The sequence below is a fragment of the Barbus barbus genome (assembly GCF_936440315.1).
Source record: "Barbus barbus genome assembly, chromosome: 34".
Lineage (NCBI taxonomy): Eukaryota > Metazoa > Chordata > Actinopteri > Cypriniformes > Cyprinidae > Barbus > Barbus barbus.
The window spans coordinates 21,162,518-21,184,656 of NC_136762.1; the positions used below are offsets into that span (position 1 = coordinate 21,162,518).

Genomic DNA, 22,139 nt, shown 5'->3' on the forward strand with positions numbered 1-22,139 from the left:
AGACGTTTTACATTCACTTCACCTAATAAATGTATACTTAAAATTATTGTGAAAGCATATATATATATATATATATATATATATATATATATATATATATGTGTGTGTGTGAAAATAGAATGATCATCATTTTCAATTTTGTGCTATAACAACTAAATTGTACACTATTTCATTTAATTTTTAATAATAGCCTATACTGGATGAAGCATCACCATTATGTTAATTCTAATGTAAATCTTAAATATTTTTTGTTTTATTTAGTTTTACTAAATAAACATTATTCTTAACCCAGCGATGCGTTGGTCTGTTTGTCAGTAAACCGCCTATGTGTTATGCAGATCATTCACAAGTTTAATAAGTGAGGAGGAACGAAGTTGTCAGATGCTCCTCCTATTTTTTTTCTCACGGCTACTTTATCAAGCACAAGAGGGAAGTCTTACTAGTAGATTTACTAATCTACCTTCACAACGAACGGATGAACGGAGTCAGCGCGTTTGTTACAGTTTTGTTTAGCTTTAAGCGTAATGAGCTGTAATCGAATATTGTTTTTCGCTGATAGACTAATAACTGAACTAACAACTGTTTATGAACTGTTTGAACGAGAGAAATCTCCTGAAGAAACAGAACCCCGAAGACCTAGCAATATCGACTTCGCTTTTAAATGTTATGCTTCAACATAGATGGACTGAAATAGTCCATCTATGTTGGTTAGTGAGTGTTGTGGTCGGGAGGAATAGTCGCGCGCAATGATGGACACTCTGTGGACAGGTGCGTACTGACTTGTGATTCAATATTGATGGTTTATTGTCATGAGACCTTAGTGAATGGGAAATAACTGCAGTTTGATTCAGCAAAGGAACATCCGTAATACACTGTGATAAATGAATTTTAAATGACACATAAAACGTAACAAACGCGTAATAAATTAAAACCATAAATATCGCACTCATTTGAGTCTCTAAAACATCTGATTGTACTTTGGTCTTTAAAAGTGAGACCACACGTGAAAATTATTGTTTTCTAATTTGAAACAACGAAAACCTATTTCTTACAAATTGCATTATCAGCAACGCAGTTTGAGTGAAAAGTTCAACTGAAAAAATTGACACGATTTTCAGAAGTATTTAGTTTGTCCCTTTTTTTTCTTTAACGATTTAAACTTTAACTCCACAAGCTTGCATAAAACCTGATGATCACGTTCTTCAGCTTGATTTGAGTAGGATCCAAAGAGCATCATATGCACCAGTCTTTACAAATGAGTTCACATGGCCAAACTTGCTTATGTTTTATTAGTGACCTAGAAATAGTGCACAGTCCAAATATTTGTTTACTTCAGGTGTGAATGAAAAAGGAAATCGTTTAAAATCCCATTTGCTCCTCACTGCACATCGCATACAAAACAATATGCTGTAGATAAAAATCAACACATACTCTAAAAGAGAAATTGTGCAGTGGTTACCTCAAGGAGCTGTTTCTACCTGAGATGACTATTAAAATATATTTTGTTTTTGCAACAGAATGTGCTGAGGTTTATTCAGTCATATAAAATATTTGAATATCCAAATTTTTGTCCAAACAAATGCTTTCTACAATGAGGATCCCCCTCTGTGTAAAGCCACCTGCCACTAACAAGCAATAGCAAAATAAATAGCTTAGGCAAACTAAAGCATACAGGCTATTTAAAACAATGAACAATATATGCTGCCTCAATTTCCTGTTTTAATATGAAGTACGTCTACACAGAAAAAGAAAACAGCGTTCATTGGGCACTTCAAGTGGTCATTAAGCAACAGTGGGTGAGGTCTGTGACAGATATATTGATTCTTAAGAAATGCTTGCTGTTTTTACAGATCCTCAAAGAAAAGGAGCTGCAAGTTTTTCACGATAGACAAAGTTGCCGTTGCCCGATCCCTGTGCCTGGGCTCAGGGTTCAAGGGCGGGACCATCTGAACATGCTTTCAAACAAATCGTGCGAGAACATTACCAATATCGATGTGAACGGGAATCCGGTGATGAGCTCTGTGATGTTCATCGCTGGGGTGGTTGGCAACCTGATTGCTTTGGCTATCCTGGGAGTCCACCAGAAAGAGCGTCGCACCAAGTCTTCAGTCTTCTGCATTCTCGTGACAGGCCTGGCTTTGACAGATCTGCTGGGAACATGTTTACTCAGTCCACCGGTTTTCATTTGCTATGCCCAAAGAAAATCCCTCGTGGGTCTTACGGGAGACTGGTGGCTGTGTGGACATTTCGCCTTCGCCATGACGTTCTTCGGCTTGGCCTCTATGTTCATACTGTGTGCAATGGCGGTGGAGCGGTGCCTCGCCATCAGTCACCCGTATTTCTACTCTAAATACGTGCGGCGCAGCTTCGCCAAGATCGTCCTCTTCCTCATCTATCTCTTTACCTTCATGTTCTGCTTGATGCCGTTCTTTGGATACGGACGGCACAAGCAGTACTGCCCAGGCACGTGGTGCTTCATCAAGATGGAAGCAGAAGGAGAAGGTGAGGAAGAGGAGAGGAGAACGCTGACCTTCTCGCTGTCCTACTCAGTGCTTATGGCGCTGCTCATCGCCGTTGTGTTCTTGTGCAACGGTTCGGTCATTGTCAGCCTATGCCACATGCACAGGAGCCAGCTGTCGCGTCGGGGATCGGTGTTGTCGGCTGGACGAAAAAGGAGGCTGAGCACCTGGTTTGGACAGGGAGAGGAAGAAATGGACCACTTATTGCTGCTGGCCTGCATGACCTTCATCTTCGTAATTTGCTCTTTGCCGCTGACTGTGAGTATGGGACTTTATATCACTAAATCTCTGTTTTCCAGAGACTGATTTTACAACAGTTCTGGTTCTCTTAATTTTATTGGTCAAGTGCTTTCCTTTAATATAACGGTCCAGACCAGAGTATGTGAGTGGCATGAGTTCTCATTTTCTCCTGAGTGAAAAAACCAACAGCGTTTTAGGAAATCTTTGATCGTCTTGTGAGGCTTTACAGCGCTCATAGTCCAATAGTTGTGGCATGTACTTTTAAACCCACACTAAGCAGTGTGGGCAATGCTAGTTTAATTTCCTTTTTCTTGATGTCGAACAACATGGTTGGTGAAAAAAAAATGGGAGAAACTGAGCTTTTCTAATCTTTGAATCAACTGAACTTGTTTCGAATCACTTAAAACTCCTGCTGGTTAAAACGGTGTAAATGCAACAATAACTCAAACCAAACATGTATAATTATGCCTTTTACAAATTGATTGCAAATGCTTTATTCTGTTACACACTGCAAGTTAGGGCTGCACGATTATAACAAAAATCATAATTGTCGATTATTCCCTTGAGATTGTAATTGCGATTATTAATAACGATTGTTTGGATTATTAAAAAGAGGCTGAAAACACTCTTCCTGAACTTTTATTGCTTTTGAGTTGGGATGCAGATGCACATTTGACAGTACCATTGTGAAAACTGTAACAGCCTCATCTTTTATACATAACCAAAAGTACAGCACCTCATTACCATGGTAAAAAAGTAGCCTAACTATATGGTTTCTATGGTGTTTGCATTGAAGAACAGTGGCCTAAAGACAGTCAGTCAATTACAAATCCACATCAACTGATAGAATAATTAACAAAATAATGTAATTATATTCCATTACTCCTTTAACATATTTAATAATAATAATAATAATACATTTTATTTAAGGCGCCATTCAAACCACTCAAGGTCACCGAACATCAGGAACAATAAAACAACAATAAATAGCAATAAAAAAGAGAAGCAGCAGTTACAAAATAACCACAATAGGTTAGAAGAAAGAGATAGAGAGAAGGAGGAGAGGAGAAAAAAAAAACCTAGATGAGTGTAGACAGTCATCAAGCAGGATAAGCTATTCTGAATAAGTGAGTTTTAAGTTTAACTTTAAATTAGGATAGAGAGTCTAAATTACGTATGTTAGCTGGGAGTGAGTTTGAAAGGCGAGGAGCAGCACGGCTGAAGGCTCTATGACCCATGGTGGTTAAACGAGCCGTGGGTGTATGGAGAAGACCCAGTGAAGAAGAACGAAGGGTTCTAGAAGGGATGCAGGGCTATTTAGTATATTAATAATATAATAATACTCAATATGCATATCCTACTTTTCTGCCACCATACCATTGTTACCGTTAGTGTTAGTACAGTAAAACTATGGTAAATGTGGGTGATTTGTGGATTGAAAAACACCTCTTAAGCACACAAGGCATTTTGAATTGTTTATTTATTTTTGTAATTTTTTGCGAAATTCGAATTCGCAAAAAAATTAGAAATTCGATTAATTGTGCAGCCCTACTGCAAGTATTTGATTGATTAAAAAACTGACACAATTTTTGGTTAAAAACCATTAACACTCTTTCATCGGTTTACCAGATTAATATCATCTAGCTAATGATTTGAAACCATCAAGGTTCGAAACTGACATGCCAAAGCCTCATGTGCTAAAACCATGTGACTTGGCAATTCTGAAACAAACTCCAAACCACAAATATAAAACAAAAGGATCGTAAATGTTTTAAGCAGTTTAATTAGTCGATGACCAGCACATTAACTATTGTGCAGTGCTGCTTACTTTAGAAACCAGTCGTCTGTGGGTGAGTCTTAAACAAGGACTGGTGGGACATTGTCCTGCTCCACTTCACATACGCTGAGTGAAAGCAGCGTTTTAGAATGACTGGACACTCATTTATGACACTTTTATTCAGCTCGTGCGATATGTCATTACGCTATTTTTACGTCACTGCAGTACTGCACATGCGCAGTACTTTTCAGTTTCGGTTTTCAATCCGATCAAGTGTTTACATGTCCTCTCGCTCGGATTACAAAAGGAATAAACCACCCCTTACAATCCGATCTAAAGTTTAATCAGATCTGGCCAATTCAATCCGATTGACGTGTTTACATGGGACTTTTTTTGATTCCGATTGTGCTTCTAGTCCTATTACGATCGGATTATTAGGGTCCATGTAAACGCATCTATTGTTAAATTCCTGTATGTCAAATTCCAACGCATACCCAATATTTATAATCAACCATTACCGTTCGCGAACTCTGATTGTGATGTTACAGCATTCTAACACACGTCACGGAAAATATCATTTTCTTTTGTTGAATATTATTTTTTTAAGCTTTTGTTTTCAAAAAACATTTTTGGTGACCTTTCAGTGAGTCACTTTACTGGTGGCTTTTAGTTGGTGTTGCTGTCCCTGCATTTAAGTCAACCAGATGCAAATTTCATTGGTAGTTATTGAATTATGTCGCTACTCATTTGCTTAAAATTTTACTTTGGTCAGCTTCGTCACATCACCAACAGTCCATGTCACTTGTGGCACTGGAAAACAGCACTTCATTAAAATTATAATGTCTGGTGTCTTTGTTGCTGTAAATCCCTGTCCACGTAAATGCACTTTCCCAGCCCTTATCATCATTTTAAATGGATGTGGCAGATTGAAATAGCCATGCTTGAACAGTAATTGCTTTTAAAACAAATTCTGCTTTAAAATGTTATGTTGTCTATCTTTGCAATTTGGTGGCAAATTATTCACTAGTTGTTTAGTCTAAGCTCCCAGAGTTTAAGATCTCCATAAGAAAGAAAATATTTTGCCTCTAAATTGCCTCATGCTAACATGCACTAATCATTTATTTTACGTGATTGACAAAACAAGAAGTCTGCATTTTTCAAATCAGCCAGCTGCAGTGAAACATTGCACGTATTTACCTTCTTTAACCCATTGAAGGTGAGCTGTAGGTGAGGTTTGGTTGTATTCTTTGAGTCGCCTGTAGCAATCACTGGGCGTGTATGTGCTGCGGGGGAGCTGGGGCATGTATTACATAACAAAGTCTATTATGCATGGATTGTATTCCCAAAAACCAGTTGATGTGTTATTTTACCAGTTGTTGCTGTTAGCTTTTAATTTAGATGCACGTTACAAACTTGACAACCCTGGAAGACTGGATTAGACTTACCGTGTTTTTCCTCTAAACCAGTTTAAAATAGATTGGCAGGGTTTTCTGACTAGACAAGTTCAGTTCTCAGAATATTTTAGTTTTTGCACGTAGTATAACCACTTAAAATGTTTCTACAGTGAAAGCTGTGGATATAAATCGTTTTAAGTGTAATACTCTAATTATTTGTATTTTAATAAGTGATGCTTGATTATATTTGCATTAGGATTTGCAAAGATTTTGTTAGAAACCTTCTAATGAAAGTAATAACTAAGGCTGTCAAATGGTGGTCAGGGAATACTGTTATATGTGGGGTTTTTTTATAATTAATCAGTTTATGGGCCAGCTTGTGTCATCGCAAAACCATTTTGGCATTTAAAAAAAACACACTACCAGACACAATTAAAAAATAGTGATGAAAAGGCATGGACACAGTTATTTTTGTGGCTGGTCTTATTGCATATGCATTTGTAAGCGTTTTACTTTTAGATGCAAAATTTATGGTAGGTGAGTATTTTAAATAAATCATTCGATGTGATTTACTACGGTTTTGCGGTAGACAATTTACTGGTATTAGTGCCAATATTTAATGGCCAAAAAAGCATGTCTTAACCCACTTTGCACTTAACATGGCTGTAGCAGTTGCTAATTTGGACCGCTCTTAGTAGATTGCATTTTGGAAATACATTGGCTGCGTCTGTTTTTTTTCCTTTTGCGCATTGTCAGTAAATTACCCGCAGAACTTTCCATTCCCATTGGCGCTTCTATGGGATTACAGTCTCACGCTAATTTGCCCTGCTTAGTAAATCTGGCCCTGATGCATTAAATTGACAGTGCATTTTAAGCTCTCTCTCTTGTATTTTGAATCTTTATCATGACCTCCCAGCCGTTCTGTACACTTCAGCATACAGTCAGTCTCTGCAGTATATTAAAAGATGACACTAATGGTATTCTCTTTGTCTCATGAGATGCTCTGTTTGTTGCCTGGAAATAAACACTAGATACTTTATCCAAAGCAAATAGTTTACACAACCAAACCATTGTGATTTTCTTTCCATACACACAGACTCAGAATCACATGTATTTGCACCCACCCAGATGTCATATATAACCTTTGTAACATTAAACTTTAAGGCACATCTCTATTCAGAGCAAGGGCAAGGTATAGCTGGACATTTCCTGTCAGAGAGACTGCATGCAGAAGGAGATAAAGGAGTATTTGACTGATTCGGTAGAAGACAAGGGCCAATGTATATGGATGTATACAGCATGAGTGTATACATTATTATATTATATATTTAAAACCACATACATGGGAGGTTTTCAGCTCCAGACACTTATTTTCAGTTGATTTTCATTGAAACTAAAATATTTTAACTTTTTCTAATTGCTACATGAAGCTGTCTTTAATAATTATTATTATTATTATTTTTTTTTTTTTGTCTCCTAGGCCCTAACTTCCAATCTAATCTTCCAAAAATAATTAATAAATGAATTGTTGCATTTTTCAAAGTTGATAACTGTAATTATAAAACATTTACGTTATTTATAAATTTAATTAGAAAATATCTATCATAAAACATAAAATCTGTAATTATAAAACATTTAAGTATTTACTGAGTGAAAGTGTTACAAATATAACCGCTCCTCATTTGTGGCATTATTTCCATCCATCCATCCAAAAAAAAAAAAAATGTGTGTATATATATATATATATATATATATATATATATATATATATATATATATATATATATATATATATATTATAGCCGTAATTTATATGAAAATGAACTTTTTATGATTTCCGCCACTGCCATTTCCATTTCCAAAACTGTATATAAACTCTTGTATAAACTGTTGAATATTATTAGTGTATAAATTAAACAAGTGAGAGTGTGAAGAGTGTGTTTTAAGAGAGTTTATTTTCTAAAAGTGCAGAAGATCCTGTAGTAGAAGAAACATCCATGTGTGTCTGTAATATGAGCAGTTTTAACAATATTCTAGTCGTGGCACTGGGCATTTGCCAAAGCTGGTGATACCGCAGCACATGGGGCAGGAAGTGACACGCTGCCTTTGATCATTCTGTCATCTGAATTTAATTTATTGTGTGACTGCTGTCAGGCCTAAGTGTTTGCTCAGTAAAGATACAGTAGACCTTGAATTTCATTTGCACGCAATATTTCAGCACTGTTAATTCATTGTAACTGTAATCTGCCACCTGTTTATAAGATTTAGGCTCATATATGCATTTTTTCTCTTTTATGGTTTACAACTATAGCACTCATCAGTCTTAATGCGTTACTGTGTGACTCATTATTGTGTGCAGAAATGTCACAAAGTTAAACAGTTTGTTTGAGATCTCTTTGACCTTCATCCAGTGAGTTTTTAAAACCCTAGCAGAGGCCTGAAACTTTGGTTCTGGCTGAAGTAATTGTACATTTTATTATACAAAGTTACTTTAATTTCCCTTACTTTTATGAGAAAATTACTCATTTTGATTCATTTATTTAATATTAGGCCATGTGCTCAGTCTTGAACTGTGTACAGATGGAGCTGCTCAGATTGTGTGCCTGCAAGCATATCGTTCTGACCGTTTTTGGGTATGACACAAATAGGCTTGTCAATACACTTACATGTTAATGAAATCTTAAAAGAAACGGTAACACTTTACAATAACAGTATATTATTATTCATGTACTAATAAAATTAAATATTACCTGAATATGAGCTAAAGATTAGTTAAGGCAGGTACTAATCAAGAACTATCCTTAACTACATCATGAGTCATATGAATTCATGTGTGAAAACTTACCCCAATACCATAACAAACATGTACTCAAGGTGGGTGTTATTCACACATGAATTCTTATGATTCTTCAATAGCACAAGCCTTAACTCATCATTAGTTCATATCATAGTAATGTACTGTATTAGTACATTATTATTCATATATTCTTATTGTAAGGTGCTTCCAAAAAAAAGCCAATGAAATAAAACAAAGTATCAAACGTTTATTTTGTTTTTTTTTGGAATGCCATCAATCATGCAGTAAGATTAGAAACCTGTATTAAAGGGTTAGTTCACCCAAAAATGAAAATTAGCCTGTGTTTTACTCACCCTCAAAGCATCCTAGGTGTACAGTGGGGATCGAAAGTTTGGGAACCCCTTGCAGAATCTGTGAAAATGTGGATAATTTTACCAAAATAAGAGGGATCATACAAAATGCATGTTATTTTTTATTTAGTACTGTCCTGAGTAAGATATTTTCCATAAAAGATGTTTACATATAGTCCACAAGACAAAAAAATTGCTGAAATTATTAAAATAAACACATTCAAAAGTTTGGGAACCCTTGGTTCTTAATACTGTGTGTGGTTACCTGGATGATCTACGACTGTTTTTTTGTTTTGTGATGGTTGTTCATGAGTCCCTTGTTTGTTCTGAACAGTTAAACTGAGCTCTGTTCTTCAGAAAAATCCTCCAGGTCCTGCAGAATCTTCAGTTTTCCAGCATCTTTTGCATATTTGAACCCTTTCCAGCAGTAACTGTATGCTTTTGAGATCCATCTTTTCACGCTGAGGATGATTGAGGGACTCAAACACAACAATCAAAAAAGGTTCAAACATCCACTGATGCTCCAGAAGGAAACACGATGCATTAAGAGCCGGGGGGTGAAAACTTTTTGAATTTGAAGATCAATGTAAATTGTACTTCATTTGTCTTCCAGGAAACATGCAAGTATCTTCTGTCGCGTCAGAAGGGCAGTACTAAATGGAAAAATATGATATTTCAACAAAATAAAAAAAACATCTTCATCCTGTTCAAAAGTTTTCACCCCCCGGCTCTTAATGCATCGTGTTTCCTTCAGGAACAAATATTCAAAAGATGCTGGAAAACTGAAGATTCTGCAGGACCTGGAGGATTTTTCTGAAGAACAGTGCTCAGTTTAACTGTTCAGAACAAACATCTTACTCAGGACAGTACTAAATAAAAAATAACATGCATTTTGTATGATCTCTCTTATTTTGGTAAAATTATCCACATTTTCACAGATTCTGCAAGGGGTTCCCAAACTTTCGCATGCCACTGTATATGCAGTGTTGGGGAAGCTACTCTGAAACTGTAGTTTGACAAGCTACAAGCTACTCGTGAGTTAAAGTAGTTAAACTACAGTCAAGCTACCCTTTTGGAAGTAGTTAGCTACACTACAAGTTTTAAGTAGCTACACTACAAGTTACTATCAAGTAGCTAGCTACATTGAAACTACTTTTGATTTTTTTGAACAACGTATATTATAAATAACTGAATAAGTGTCTGAGGAATGTTTTAAGTAAAATATTTAGTGTTTAAAACAATGCAATACAATTATGATTTCAAAGAGTATTGTTTTATTACACACAACACTCAAATATCTCAGACTGTTACAAAAAGTGTAACCTTTACTTGTCGTTTCTTTGAGAGTCATGAACTTGGACAAATAAGGCCATGGGTAATTAACGTTAGTTGTTTCTCCACACAGCTCCGGGGGGGGGGGGGGGGGGGGGGGGGATAAAGGCCTCCTGTAGCGAATCCATGCGCTTTTGTTAGAAAATTATCCATATTTCAAATGTAATAAACACTTTTTTCTCACTTCCGCTGACTGTGGTACGCAGAATTCGTTCCGGCGGATGACGGAGGACGTCGGCGTTGCGTGATTAGTGACGAACACAGAGAGAGATCAAAACAAAACACCGGTCACGAATTAGAAGCACAAAACGAGGATTTGTAAAGAAAATGTCAGAGGATTTTGATATAAGCCAAGAGGAGACTGGGTTTCCTTTGCTAAAGTAAGGAAATTTAGTTTCATTTGCTCCTGCATTTCTCAGAGGCGTGTGCACGACGCATACGTCCTCCATCATCCGCCTGCACGACTTCTGCGTACCACAGTCAGCGGAAGTGAGAAAAAAGTGTTTATTACATTTGAAATATGGATAATTTTCTAACAAAAACGCATTGGATTCGCTACAGGAGGCCTTTATTCACCCCCCGGAGCCGTGTGAGGCACGTTTTATTATGGATGCACACACTTTAACGTCTCTTGGACTGTTGAACAAAAACACCCACCCACTGCAATGATAGAGCAAAGAGTGCCAGGACAATTTTTAATATAACTCCAACTGGATTCGTCTGAAAGAAGAAAGTCATATACACCTAGGATGCTTTGAGGGTGAGTAAAACACAGGCTAATTTAAAATTTTGGGTGAACTAACCCTTTAAGAAAGTAAGCTGAATCATGAGCTGAAATGTCATGTTGACCTTAAATAAATATTCCTGCTTCAATACCAGTTAAGATGAATTGACAACATTTGAGGCATAATGTTGATTAATTTTCACTGTTACAGTGACGCAATTACAATGGCCCAATTACAATTAAGTGACTCGCTAGTTTCCCTCCAAAGTTTCAAATTTAACCTTTGCACATTTCTGAATAATGCACTATTTCCATTCCATGTGTTTAAGAGAACAAATCCATCACTTGCTGGAAAACTGAAAAGTGAAAATGAAAGGTGCTTCAATTGCGGAGGCCACTGTGACTTTTTTTCAATAAATGACTTGCACCTCAGAGCAAACAGATGAAGGACATAGACAAATACTGTCATGTTATATTGCGTTTGGAGGCAAATACTTGATGTTTGGGAACACAAACAGGCAGTTGCGGGAGGTAATTATACCATTATATATTTTTTTTCTAGGCTTTCTTTAAAGGTCAACAAACATCAAAATTGATTCTATTTACCTTTAAAGGGTTTAAAATGATGGGAATGGCTTTACAGCACAGATAATGCTTTGTAACCCTTTTAAAATGTTTTTAACCAAATTAATGTAAGTGCTTTTCTAAAATTCGAAGCTGCACATTTCTGCTTTTACATCCTCCAAAAATTGGCCGCATTCACTTTCTTTGTAACAAACGCAACCAAAAATTGTGCTTTTTTTAGAAAAAGCAAATGAGGGATGAGCCAAATTATTTTTTTGTGGTAATCGACATTATGCTGACGACCTTAACTTGTACTGAACCCAGATTGTTTCTTATAATCTGATTTAGCTGTGGTTTGCATTCTTGGGCTGTTTGCTGTTCTTGGATGTATTTTGTCGAAGCATTTAAACTGATGGATTATAATTTCTGGAAATCCCGCTTTTCCTAATTAGTAATTACCATCTTTAATCCGTCTCTTGATTATCTGAGCTGAAGGAAGTAAAGGCCACCATGAAAGCACTGATCAATATTGAGATCAATAATGAGGTAAGCTTGTACTTTACTGAGTCTCTAGAGGTGCTGATCTGGAGTCAGTGAAGAACACGATGATACCTGAGACTCGCTGCACTAACCTCTGAAAATAACTGAGGAATAAAAATCAAATAATGTCTATGCACACCGTAGGGTCATATGAAACCCGCGTTATCATGGTTATTCATAGACCGCAGATATTCAACCTGGCCCGAGATAGAACCATTGAGTACAAGCCCGGTGATAAATTGCACAAACCATTGTCAAGATTATTGATCCAAGTCTCCTTTGGGAAAAGGTCAAGATTTCATAGCTCAACTTCGTAAGCACTGGCTCTGCTTTTTATCCAAGAATAACTCTCTCTCAAGCTCTTGGAAAGCTGTTCATAAATTCACATGTATTTGAGAGTGCCCATGTTCCACAGGAAGCTTTTGATTGCTGTTTTTTGTTATGTAAGTAACTGATGGAGAGAGTTTGATGAAAAGCGGTGTGCCTTTCTGCTCAGGCCAGTGATGCAGTCAAAACAGATTTATGAATCACTGGTTTTCATTGCACCACAACCCATAATACGCAGATAGCTGATGTGAAATGTATGCTCTTGCATGGCTGAATTGATCTAGGTTTTCCTGTTTGTCTTTTCAGGCCTTTCAAACCAGCCACTTTCTTAATAATCAATTATTAAAATACCACCAGTATTAGTTATCATGAGCTCATCTGGCTCCCTTTGGTCTGAGGGATATATCGGGATGAGCTGTACACTATAATTACAGCCTTAATTAGGAAAGGAAAAACAAGATGTTTTTAGATTATACACTGTAAACGTGAAGTTGGACACTTAAAGTTGTAGTTTTGATACACAGATGTTTTTTCTGATCTTTTCTTAATTACCTTAGTTACCTGTAATATTTTAATATGAATTCAGTTCATAGAATGTGTTATTTGTAAGGTTTAAACATTTTGAAATCATGCACTCCGGACAAATGTCTTTTCAGGTAAAGTGGACCATCTCTAATTTATTAGAAACTTAATACAATGTAATACCAAAAATTAAACTGGGGAAGTATGGCAATTATATATTAGTTAAAATGTTTACCTAACCATAGTGCAACCATAATTATGTTATAATAATTATTGAATTATTATTATTAATACATTTTTAATTATTTAAATAATATTATATACATAAATATTTTTATTTTTATTATACCAGCTGGTCTAGTAAAGTGGGCCATCTCTGAGTATCACACAGTTTGAATAGTCAAACACGACAACCATAATTATGGAAAGTGGGAGTGAAAGCCACAAAACCATTTTTCAATGTAGACTTGTTTGAACTCAAACAAAAGCATTAATCCAGCTCACCTGCTATGTTCCTGAACGTTGGCCGTTTTAGGAACTTCCTAACTGTAGGTAAATAAAACAAAATGACATTTTCCTGATTTTTCTTTCAGCATTTATTAGACGAAGCATCTATTTACAGTACGACGAATGCTCCATGTAAAATCAGCATAAGCTCATGATTAATAGTTATATTGTCAAAAGATGTGTTTCCTGTCCTACCCAGCTAACAATCACAAACTGAACATTATTGTACTCTGATTGCTTGTGATTTTCAAATATTGTGGCTTGTGGTCTTGTGGCTCAATGACGGAACGCTCTAAAGTCTTGAAGGATGAGTCTCGAAGGCTTCATAAAGTGCTTTCATTTACTGCCGAACCCAGAGCCAACCAAAGCCAGATCACTGGAGTCTCTATACATTTATTTTCATAAGACATATTTCATTTGTTGAGCTTCTTCAAAACACCAGAGACCCGTGAGTCTTCAAACTATATATTTATTTATAACATTTCTCAAAAATGTATAAAAAATATATGTTTGAAAACCCTTACTCCACTTTTTTTTTTTTTGTATTATATACTATTTGCAGTGTTTGGATTATTTAAGAACGTAATGCATTAAATTAATAGCAACAAAGAGGAACGATTCATTTGATTAGCAAATTATTACTTGTGTTTGTAACCCTTAAGGGCATCCAAAGTGCATATCTGTGCATGAGTTTCGTAGTACACAGGAAAAAGCAGGTCTGTGGCCTTATCTTGGACAAAGATCTTGAACTGACTCTCATTGTAATTCAAACGATTTATCAAATCAAAAATCAGAGTCTATAGCCAGCAGTCATGTATACTGCAACAGACCGTCCAAATTTATGGTCTCTTGTGGCACTGCACCAGCTGCTGATACAAACCACAACAACAAAAATCAAATAATGTGTGCTTGCTGTCTTATGCAAACATGTTTTTCATGAATTCTAATGGAGTGATCTCAAATCTTAGATATGTGTCTTGGATTCTGTGAGAAGGATTAATTCATTTGTTTTTAAAATGAATGTGTTTTTGTTTCGTACTCTTTGTGTGGTACGCTTGACCTCATGCCCTATAAGATCACGAAAGTATGAAACTAGAGGGGAACTGAATGTTTATGCTGTTTTTTTAACCTCTAGGGTGTTTGAACATTTTTCAGTTTTATTTTCTTGAATAATCTTTTATGATTTAAAATATAAAAACCTAAAATTAAGTCTTATATTTTAAAGGTTTACGATGTTCAGTCCCACTTATCTCTGACTGAAATACTGCCAACAGCTCAAACACTCAATACTCCCTGATCTTTATCAGGATGCTGTTTTTGTTTTTTCTCAGAATGACAGTCTCAGTAGTTTGCAGAGACAAAAATAACCATGAGAAACCATACTGATGGAGGTTGTGGATTTTCTGAACATCTAAATTGATATTTTCAAAGGTGATAGCATTAGGGGAATTCCCTTTAGTAATGAGACTGAAGTTTTGACTTGTTTTATACCAGTACTATTGGTCTACAAGATGGTACAGATTTCTTTATTCTTTAAACTACTTAAAGGGATAGTTCACCAAAAATGAAAATTCTATCATTAATTACTCATCCTCATGTTGTTCCAAACCCATAAGACCTTTGTTCTTCTTCAGAACACAAATTAAGATATTTCTGATGAAATCCGAGAGCTTTCTGACCCTGCATGACAACAATGCAACTGAAATACTTTATGGCCCAGAAAGGTAGTAAGCAATTTAAGAACTACTATTCTTGAAGAAATAGCAGCATCTACCATAGCATCCCCTGTGGCAACACTGAGCATGCAAAGCATTGGATTGTAAATTGCATTCTGACATGTCAAAACGCTAGAACGCATGGAATTGTGTGCCTGTTTCAGGTCAACAGCAACTGTTTCTCTGATCTCTCATTCTCTGAAAACAAAATCATATACATACAGCCATAAATTCTGTAAGTGAGACTGCGTACTTGCTTTGATCTGATGTCTTTTTCAAGACATTCATACTCCAGGAACACTGATAACAATAAATACAAAAGGAACGTTCATCTAAACAAACTTTGAATTTTGGCTTGCCTGAACAATACAAAAGCCTTGAAGGTTGACTATAAAGGTTTATGTATGTGATGCAGATGCATGGATACATGAATGTGGATCGTATAGTTCAGATGGTCTATTATTTGGAGAATTTCATGAGAAGTGCTTATATTGAAATCTATTTTTGTTTGACTTCTTGACCAATTTGTTCACAGTTCAAGACATTGAGATCTCTAGACACAAATTTTACAAGTATCTCACATTGTTATCAGGGAAAACAGCTGATAGATCTATTTTTTTTTTATTTTACTTTCCTACGAGAACCTTTTATTTTTTGGGATGTTGAGGGGGTATAAAATACACTATGCAATTTGATTTATTTTGGCATGTGGTTAGTATACTGTATAATACGACTTGACTCATAAAAAAAATCAGTTGAACTGCGTCAACAGAATTGTTTTGAAATGCACAGTGTGCATCCCTAGACATTTGGGGCCTGTGGTATGCTTTCTGTGGAAGTTTGAAAATCTTGTATTTACTGTACACCAAATAGAAAAGTTCATCGTCAAAGTATATCATAATATAGTCCTGCCTTTGTTTTCCTGAGAGTGAAAAAAGATTCTTGGGAATTTAGAATTTTCCAAAATACACTATTTCACCTACAACCTTTGGGACTTTTTTCAGTTTTGGGGGTTTCAAAATATGTTTTTGATGAGACAATAGAAAACCATGTGGATTGTTCCAGAAAGTTCAGTTGGCTGTGGCTCCATGCAAATTCCCATGCTTTCAGAGTATGTAGTGAACTCAACTTTTTGACTTCTCAAAAGTATTCATTGACGTACTGCTTTTGCATAATGCCTATGAAAGCATGCATATTTGGATATTGTGTGAATGTTTTGTTCTCGTGTCTTATCTCAGGTGTTGTATAACAGATGGAAACTGGATGAAAAGTCAATGGATTTTTATAACCCTTGTTCTCATTCTCTTTAAATAGAGATTTATTTAACTTTTTTAAAGCCACCTGAGCTACAGCCATTTAATTCTACTTCCATGTCAACCAAAACATAGACTCATAGGACATAAACTCATAGGACAACATTATTGCTCTTTCATAGCTCAAGAGACTTAATTGAGTTCTCAGGGGGTGTTTACACAACACCATTTTCAACTAACAACTAAAAAACTTTTTATGCATTTTAACAGATAACAGTGTTTTGGGGGTCTGAAAATGCAATCTTTTAAAAATGATTTCAAAATGCAAGTTGTTGAAAAAGATGTCATTATCTGTGCAAACTATTAAAACGCAAATTTGTAAAAGTGGTGACATCATGCGCAAACGCATTACGTGTTTAGTCTATTGGAATATGTATGTGAGCAGGCAAAGTCACCAACTAGTGGCCTGACATGTATAATACATTGTTTTTGGTCATTTTTGCTGATCCATGTGAATGGGGATCATTTTGAAAACATTGACAACCGCCTGTACGCGAAACTTTTCAAAAATGCAAAGGAAAAACGTTTTTAGTACAATCCTTGTTGTGTAAACATTTCCTCAGTTACGTCTAATTTAAGCATCAACTTTAACACGTTTCTCGAATATATAAGAAATAAATAAGAAATGTTTGAGTTCATATTGAGATCTTTGACTATTCCGAAACTCTAGGAGACCAATTAGAGATAACTGGGTTGTTTTGTCTTTTGTTGATTTGTCTGAAATCAAATTTGGGAACCTTTTCTCGTCTGAAATTCAAACTATTGAATGTTCCAGTATGTCAATGCTTCTGCTCAGGACATGATTTGTTGTTTTTCTCGTTTGTTACATTTTATAGTTGGCGAGTCGTCTTGGCTTGATATAAGCGGTTTTGTTTGATGTTATCACACAGGGTCAGGTTTCTCCTGCAGACGCTTGAGCTCGTGTATTAAACCTCTGTGCACTACTTCTTTCCTTTACTGAAACGGATAATGTGGGTTAAACTGCTTTAGTCATTTCCTGCCTGAACTTTATGGGTAGCTGGTGTCACAAAGCCAGCTTCTACTCTTGCCCACATTTGATTTCACAGTGATATTGGCAGTCATATAGCATACTGTATGCTTTATTTAAGAATCTGTTATATTTTGTGCATCGCTTGATAAATGTCAGAAAGTCACAAACTACAGAAGCCTGTTTCTGCTTTAGAGTAAAAAAAAAAACAGATACTACCTACTACCTAAATAGAGATACTACCTAGTCAATATTTATATTATATTTCCGCGCCATTTTTTCATGAATGACTTTTGTGACTTCACTTTGTCCGTCCAACAAAGATGTTTACTGTTAGCTGCTCTCACAGCAGTAAAAAAATTGCTAGTCAACCGTTGGAGTCCTCCTCACACAATGGTGTTTGTTGGACTTCTCGTGTGCATGGATCTATTATGGAAACAATAAGTTTGTGTCATTCAGCGTTTGATGTTGTGTCATCTTTTCTGGAATCCATGTGAAAATTATTTTATTGTGGGTTCTGAATTTGCACAGTTGTTTTTTGTTTGTTACTGCTGTTTCAGGAAGAACATTTAATAAAAAGTTAACAAAAAAAAATTGAATTGCGATTTTATATTTCACAATTTTGTCTTAATTTGTGACTTTCATATTGTATGATGTGGCTTTATATCTTGCAATGTGATTTTATTAATAATTCTATCTTAATTTCTCATAATTGCCACTTTGTTTTTCATAATTGAAACTTTATATTTCATTAAGTGTCATTTATCTCACAGTGTGCCTTTAAATCGTGCAGTTTGACTATTTTTCAGTACAACTTTACTCATACCTTAATTTCTTGAAGTTATGACTTTATATCTCTGAATGTTACTTTATGTAACCTGCAATGTAAATTTCTTGCAATACAACCTTATTTCTTGAATTAGCAACTTTTTCTCGTAATTACATTTTTTTTTCACAACTGAAACTTTTTATCTCACAGTGTCACTAATTCTCTGTTTTAACTCGGAGGTAGAAATGGGTTTCTGTCTTCTTATCTTTGTAGATGTTGTCTTGTCAAAACCACAGATTTTTTTTTATATAGGCCTAGATCTGGAGCAGTCTGCTTAGTTATGTTACATTAAAAGGTCTGCATTTAAAGTCCTCTCAAGGTTCAAGAACAAAGAAACCACATGGAAATTTCTGTTCGGGTACATGCGTAATGTTGATCCAAAAACCAGTTCATGGTTGAGGTATGTTTATTGTCTCAAGGTGAACTGTCAATCACAGAGCGTGGTGTTTTCTGAAGATCATCTGTTATGAGGTTTTCCTCATCTTTTCCAGCCCCCTTCTCTAATATTTCACAGATCACATTAAAGCAAATGAGTTCAATCTGCTTACACTAATCATCCAGAAGTGCTGGTTTGTTTATTCAACGTTTCCATCCTCTAATTCTTGTTTTCTGGAGATCATTTCTCGAATTACACTTTGCCTAATTGGAATTTCATGTGTAAAAAGTTCAGAGCTGACCTTTGAATTCAATCTCCTAATGCACCAGAGGTTCATCTACACTTAAATGGAAAGCATTAATGGTTCTCAGTGCAGCATTTTAATTCTCTGAACTATTAAATAGTCTAGTTTTATGCAAATTAGTAAAAAAAAGAAGCTCGTTCCAGTTCATCAGTCATCGCTAACAGTTTAAAATGAGTTTTTTCTTCCAAAGTGACTTCAAGATGTTTTTCTATTAGTTCACGTCTTGCCAAATATGATGACTGCTCTCAGAAATGTAGTAAGAAAACATTAATATTGATATAAAAGGACACACTTTAGCTGTTGAGAGTTTTAATTAAAACAACACAGCTTACAGCCCTGAAATGGTTATTTCAACACAAATGTTGTGAACAACTGACCATTAACAGTTTAGCAGGTTTTTCAGGTCACTGACTGCAAAACCTACAACAAAAACCTTTAGATTTTTCACATTTTCTAAAGAAAATACGTTTGGCTTTGCAAAACTTGCAGCCATGTGTTTTCTGGTTTATCTCACGTTGCTGTGTGGATGCTTGTTCATTTTTGGGGCATTACCGAGGGTTTTTCTATATGGTTGCTGCTTACTAGCTCAAGTCACATTTCTTTATGATAATTATGACTTCCTGGCTGCCTCATTCAGTGCACATCTATGGGATTTTTTCAGCTTGCAGTGAAACAGACTCACCCTGACACAGAAATAGAAATGTATTTCACTTTTGTAATGATGCCAGGAAAGGCTTGGTACATATGGACTGTCAAAAAAGTGAAGGAACAAAAGAGAAGGCGGCAAAATTACGCAAGGAGTCATAGACAGGGAGGGTTGTGAAATGAATGGTTGTCCCTTTCTTCTAGTTTTAAGTGGTCGAACAGGCCTGGGAGGATATGAAACTATACCACGTTCCTGTTTTGCCGATGGCTGTTGTTGATGTTTGCACTTGGCCATTCATCCACCTTCATTTGTGTCAGTATTACCTCAATTCTCACTTGACTCTGCAGTAAATGTCTTTTAAATAATTTAATTCCTTTATAGTGAAACATAAGCTACTTATCAAGGACACAAAAGCTTAATGTGTTACCGACTTGCTGCTATTTAGGGAACTGTGAGCTGCATACAGCAGGTTTAGATGTTATTGTATCTCATATTGAACCTGTGAAAAGTCAGATGACTTATAAGATGGTATGTGTGCATAAATGGTGCAGCATGGGGCTTGTGCACTTCCAGAAAGTTAACACTTACACAGAAACTTGTGGTTTAAGTCAGGGGCGTCATGCACTCATGTTTGAGAGGGCACGGGTTTGTGTGGTTGACATGTGACACACAGCAGCCACAACAGCATGAACTTGTGTTTTATTTATTTTTTCCTTTTTATGCAAAACATTCCAAAACGCATTAACTATATCATGAAATATCTTGATTTTCACCTTTATAGATTATGTTAGTTGATCTAGTGGGTGATGGTCAAAGTAGCCTAATATTGTAATCTATTAACTATGCATAAAAACCTGTCTGGTTACTTAATTAACAGATATGGGTGTCAGGCCATAACATATTTTAATACAACTGACTTTATATTTAATGTGAATTTAACATTGAAAGTTAATGTGAATAAAAACATTGTAAGCTAGGCTACTAATCATAACACTTTCATTTTACAGAATGAGAGCAAAGAACATAGGCTACATTATCAAAGAACATTTATACCGACAGTCTAGAGTTTAAGCACTCTCAAAAACTCCCATTAAAATCATTGAAGCTGTTTACACCACACTATGAAATAAATATCTTACTTAAATATTCGTACACACATTTGCACTTTGTTGTTTCTAACGAGAGAATTCGCCAGAAAGAGGTATTCAGTCATCGAGCGAGTGAAGAAAACACCGGCATTTTAGCGATGACTCATCTGAACGCCTCTGATTGGTAAGCTCAACAGGATCGTGTGTGATTGGTTATAATGCGCAGTGCTGTCTCTGGCTCAGCGCCAGCCAGTGAATGCAGATTTGAATTTAGCAGCTGATGATATGACGCACTGAGCGATTTAATCACGCCGGTGTGATTGTACTAAATATAGAAAATATTAATCGGCTATTTTTTGTCTTTTGGAAGCTGCATTCAAAATCCACTCAAAAATCTACTTTGAATGGGCACAACGCCTCTGGTTTAAGTGATATTGACTTGTCTCTTTTTACTGCTGCATCGTTATGACCAAGGCTTTTCAGCAATAGATGTAATACTGAGGCAAAACACGTGCAGTCACCTTTGCGCTGTCTTTGAACATCGAGGCAGATGGCCAAAAATCAAACTTGATTGATGGCTGGGGGCCGAAAGTAGATGCTGCATTATATCCGATTAGATTATTATTAGAATTCTCTATATTTCAAATGCAAAAACAAAACAAAAAATGTTAAGACAAATTTGGCATGGCGGGTCAAACCAAAGGTCATCATGGGCCTACTTTGACATGCAGGCCTTGGTTTGGACACCTTGGTGGTTGGGATTAATATTTTGGAGTATCTATTTACACTAAGCCTTGTTGGCAGAGGCTATTTGCACTAACTCGGCCCACCAACGTGTGATTGGGCTAGTGAACACTACAAAAGATGGTTGTCAAAAAACTCCAGCGGAGTAGATGGTAAAGCGCATGGCATGCCTTTTTGACGCGATCGATCTGTGTTTGAATCTGCCTTTTGCCAAACTTTTTTTCTCCCTTTTTAAATCTATTTTTGCGTCGGAAAGGCATTTATTTTTAAATAAAAATGAAGGAAATAATCTAAAAGTTTAAAAATAAAGTATCGGGTAGGGTTAAGGTAGGTATAGGGAGGGCTTTTTTGTCCAAATAAGGTGGCAACCATTTAATAATTTGAATTACAATTATAATTTACACTCAATATGTTCTTATTGCGTACTGTTTTATAATGGACTACAATACTGAGGTGCAGATAATTGGCACTATTTGCAATAAGTAGTATAAATAGCAGAAAATCCTGCTATTTTAAGTGTAAATAGCATCTAATTGCTATTTA

The 22,139-nt window shown here is 35.8% G+C and overlaps 1 protein-coding gene across 1 annotated transcript in view; it reads left to right on the plus strand.

Annotated features, from left to right (window-relative positions):
* Window positions 1-415: 415 nt before the first annotated feature.
* Window positions 416-22,139, plus strand: part of LOC306854406 (prostacyclin receptor-like) — a 36,464-nt gene continuing 14,740 nt past the window's right edge. Inside the window, exons 1-2 of the mRNA XM_079392370.1 lie at window positions 416-768; window positions 1,851-2,777. Of these exons, the coding sequence (XP_079248496.1) occupies window positions 1,953-2,777 (825 nt within the window). The 5' untranslated portion in view covers window positions 416-768; window positions 1,851-1,952. The remainder of the gene's footprint in view (window positions 769-1,850; window positions 2,778-22,139) is intronic.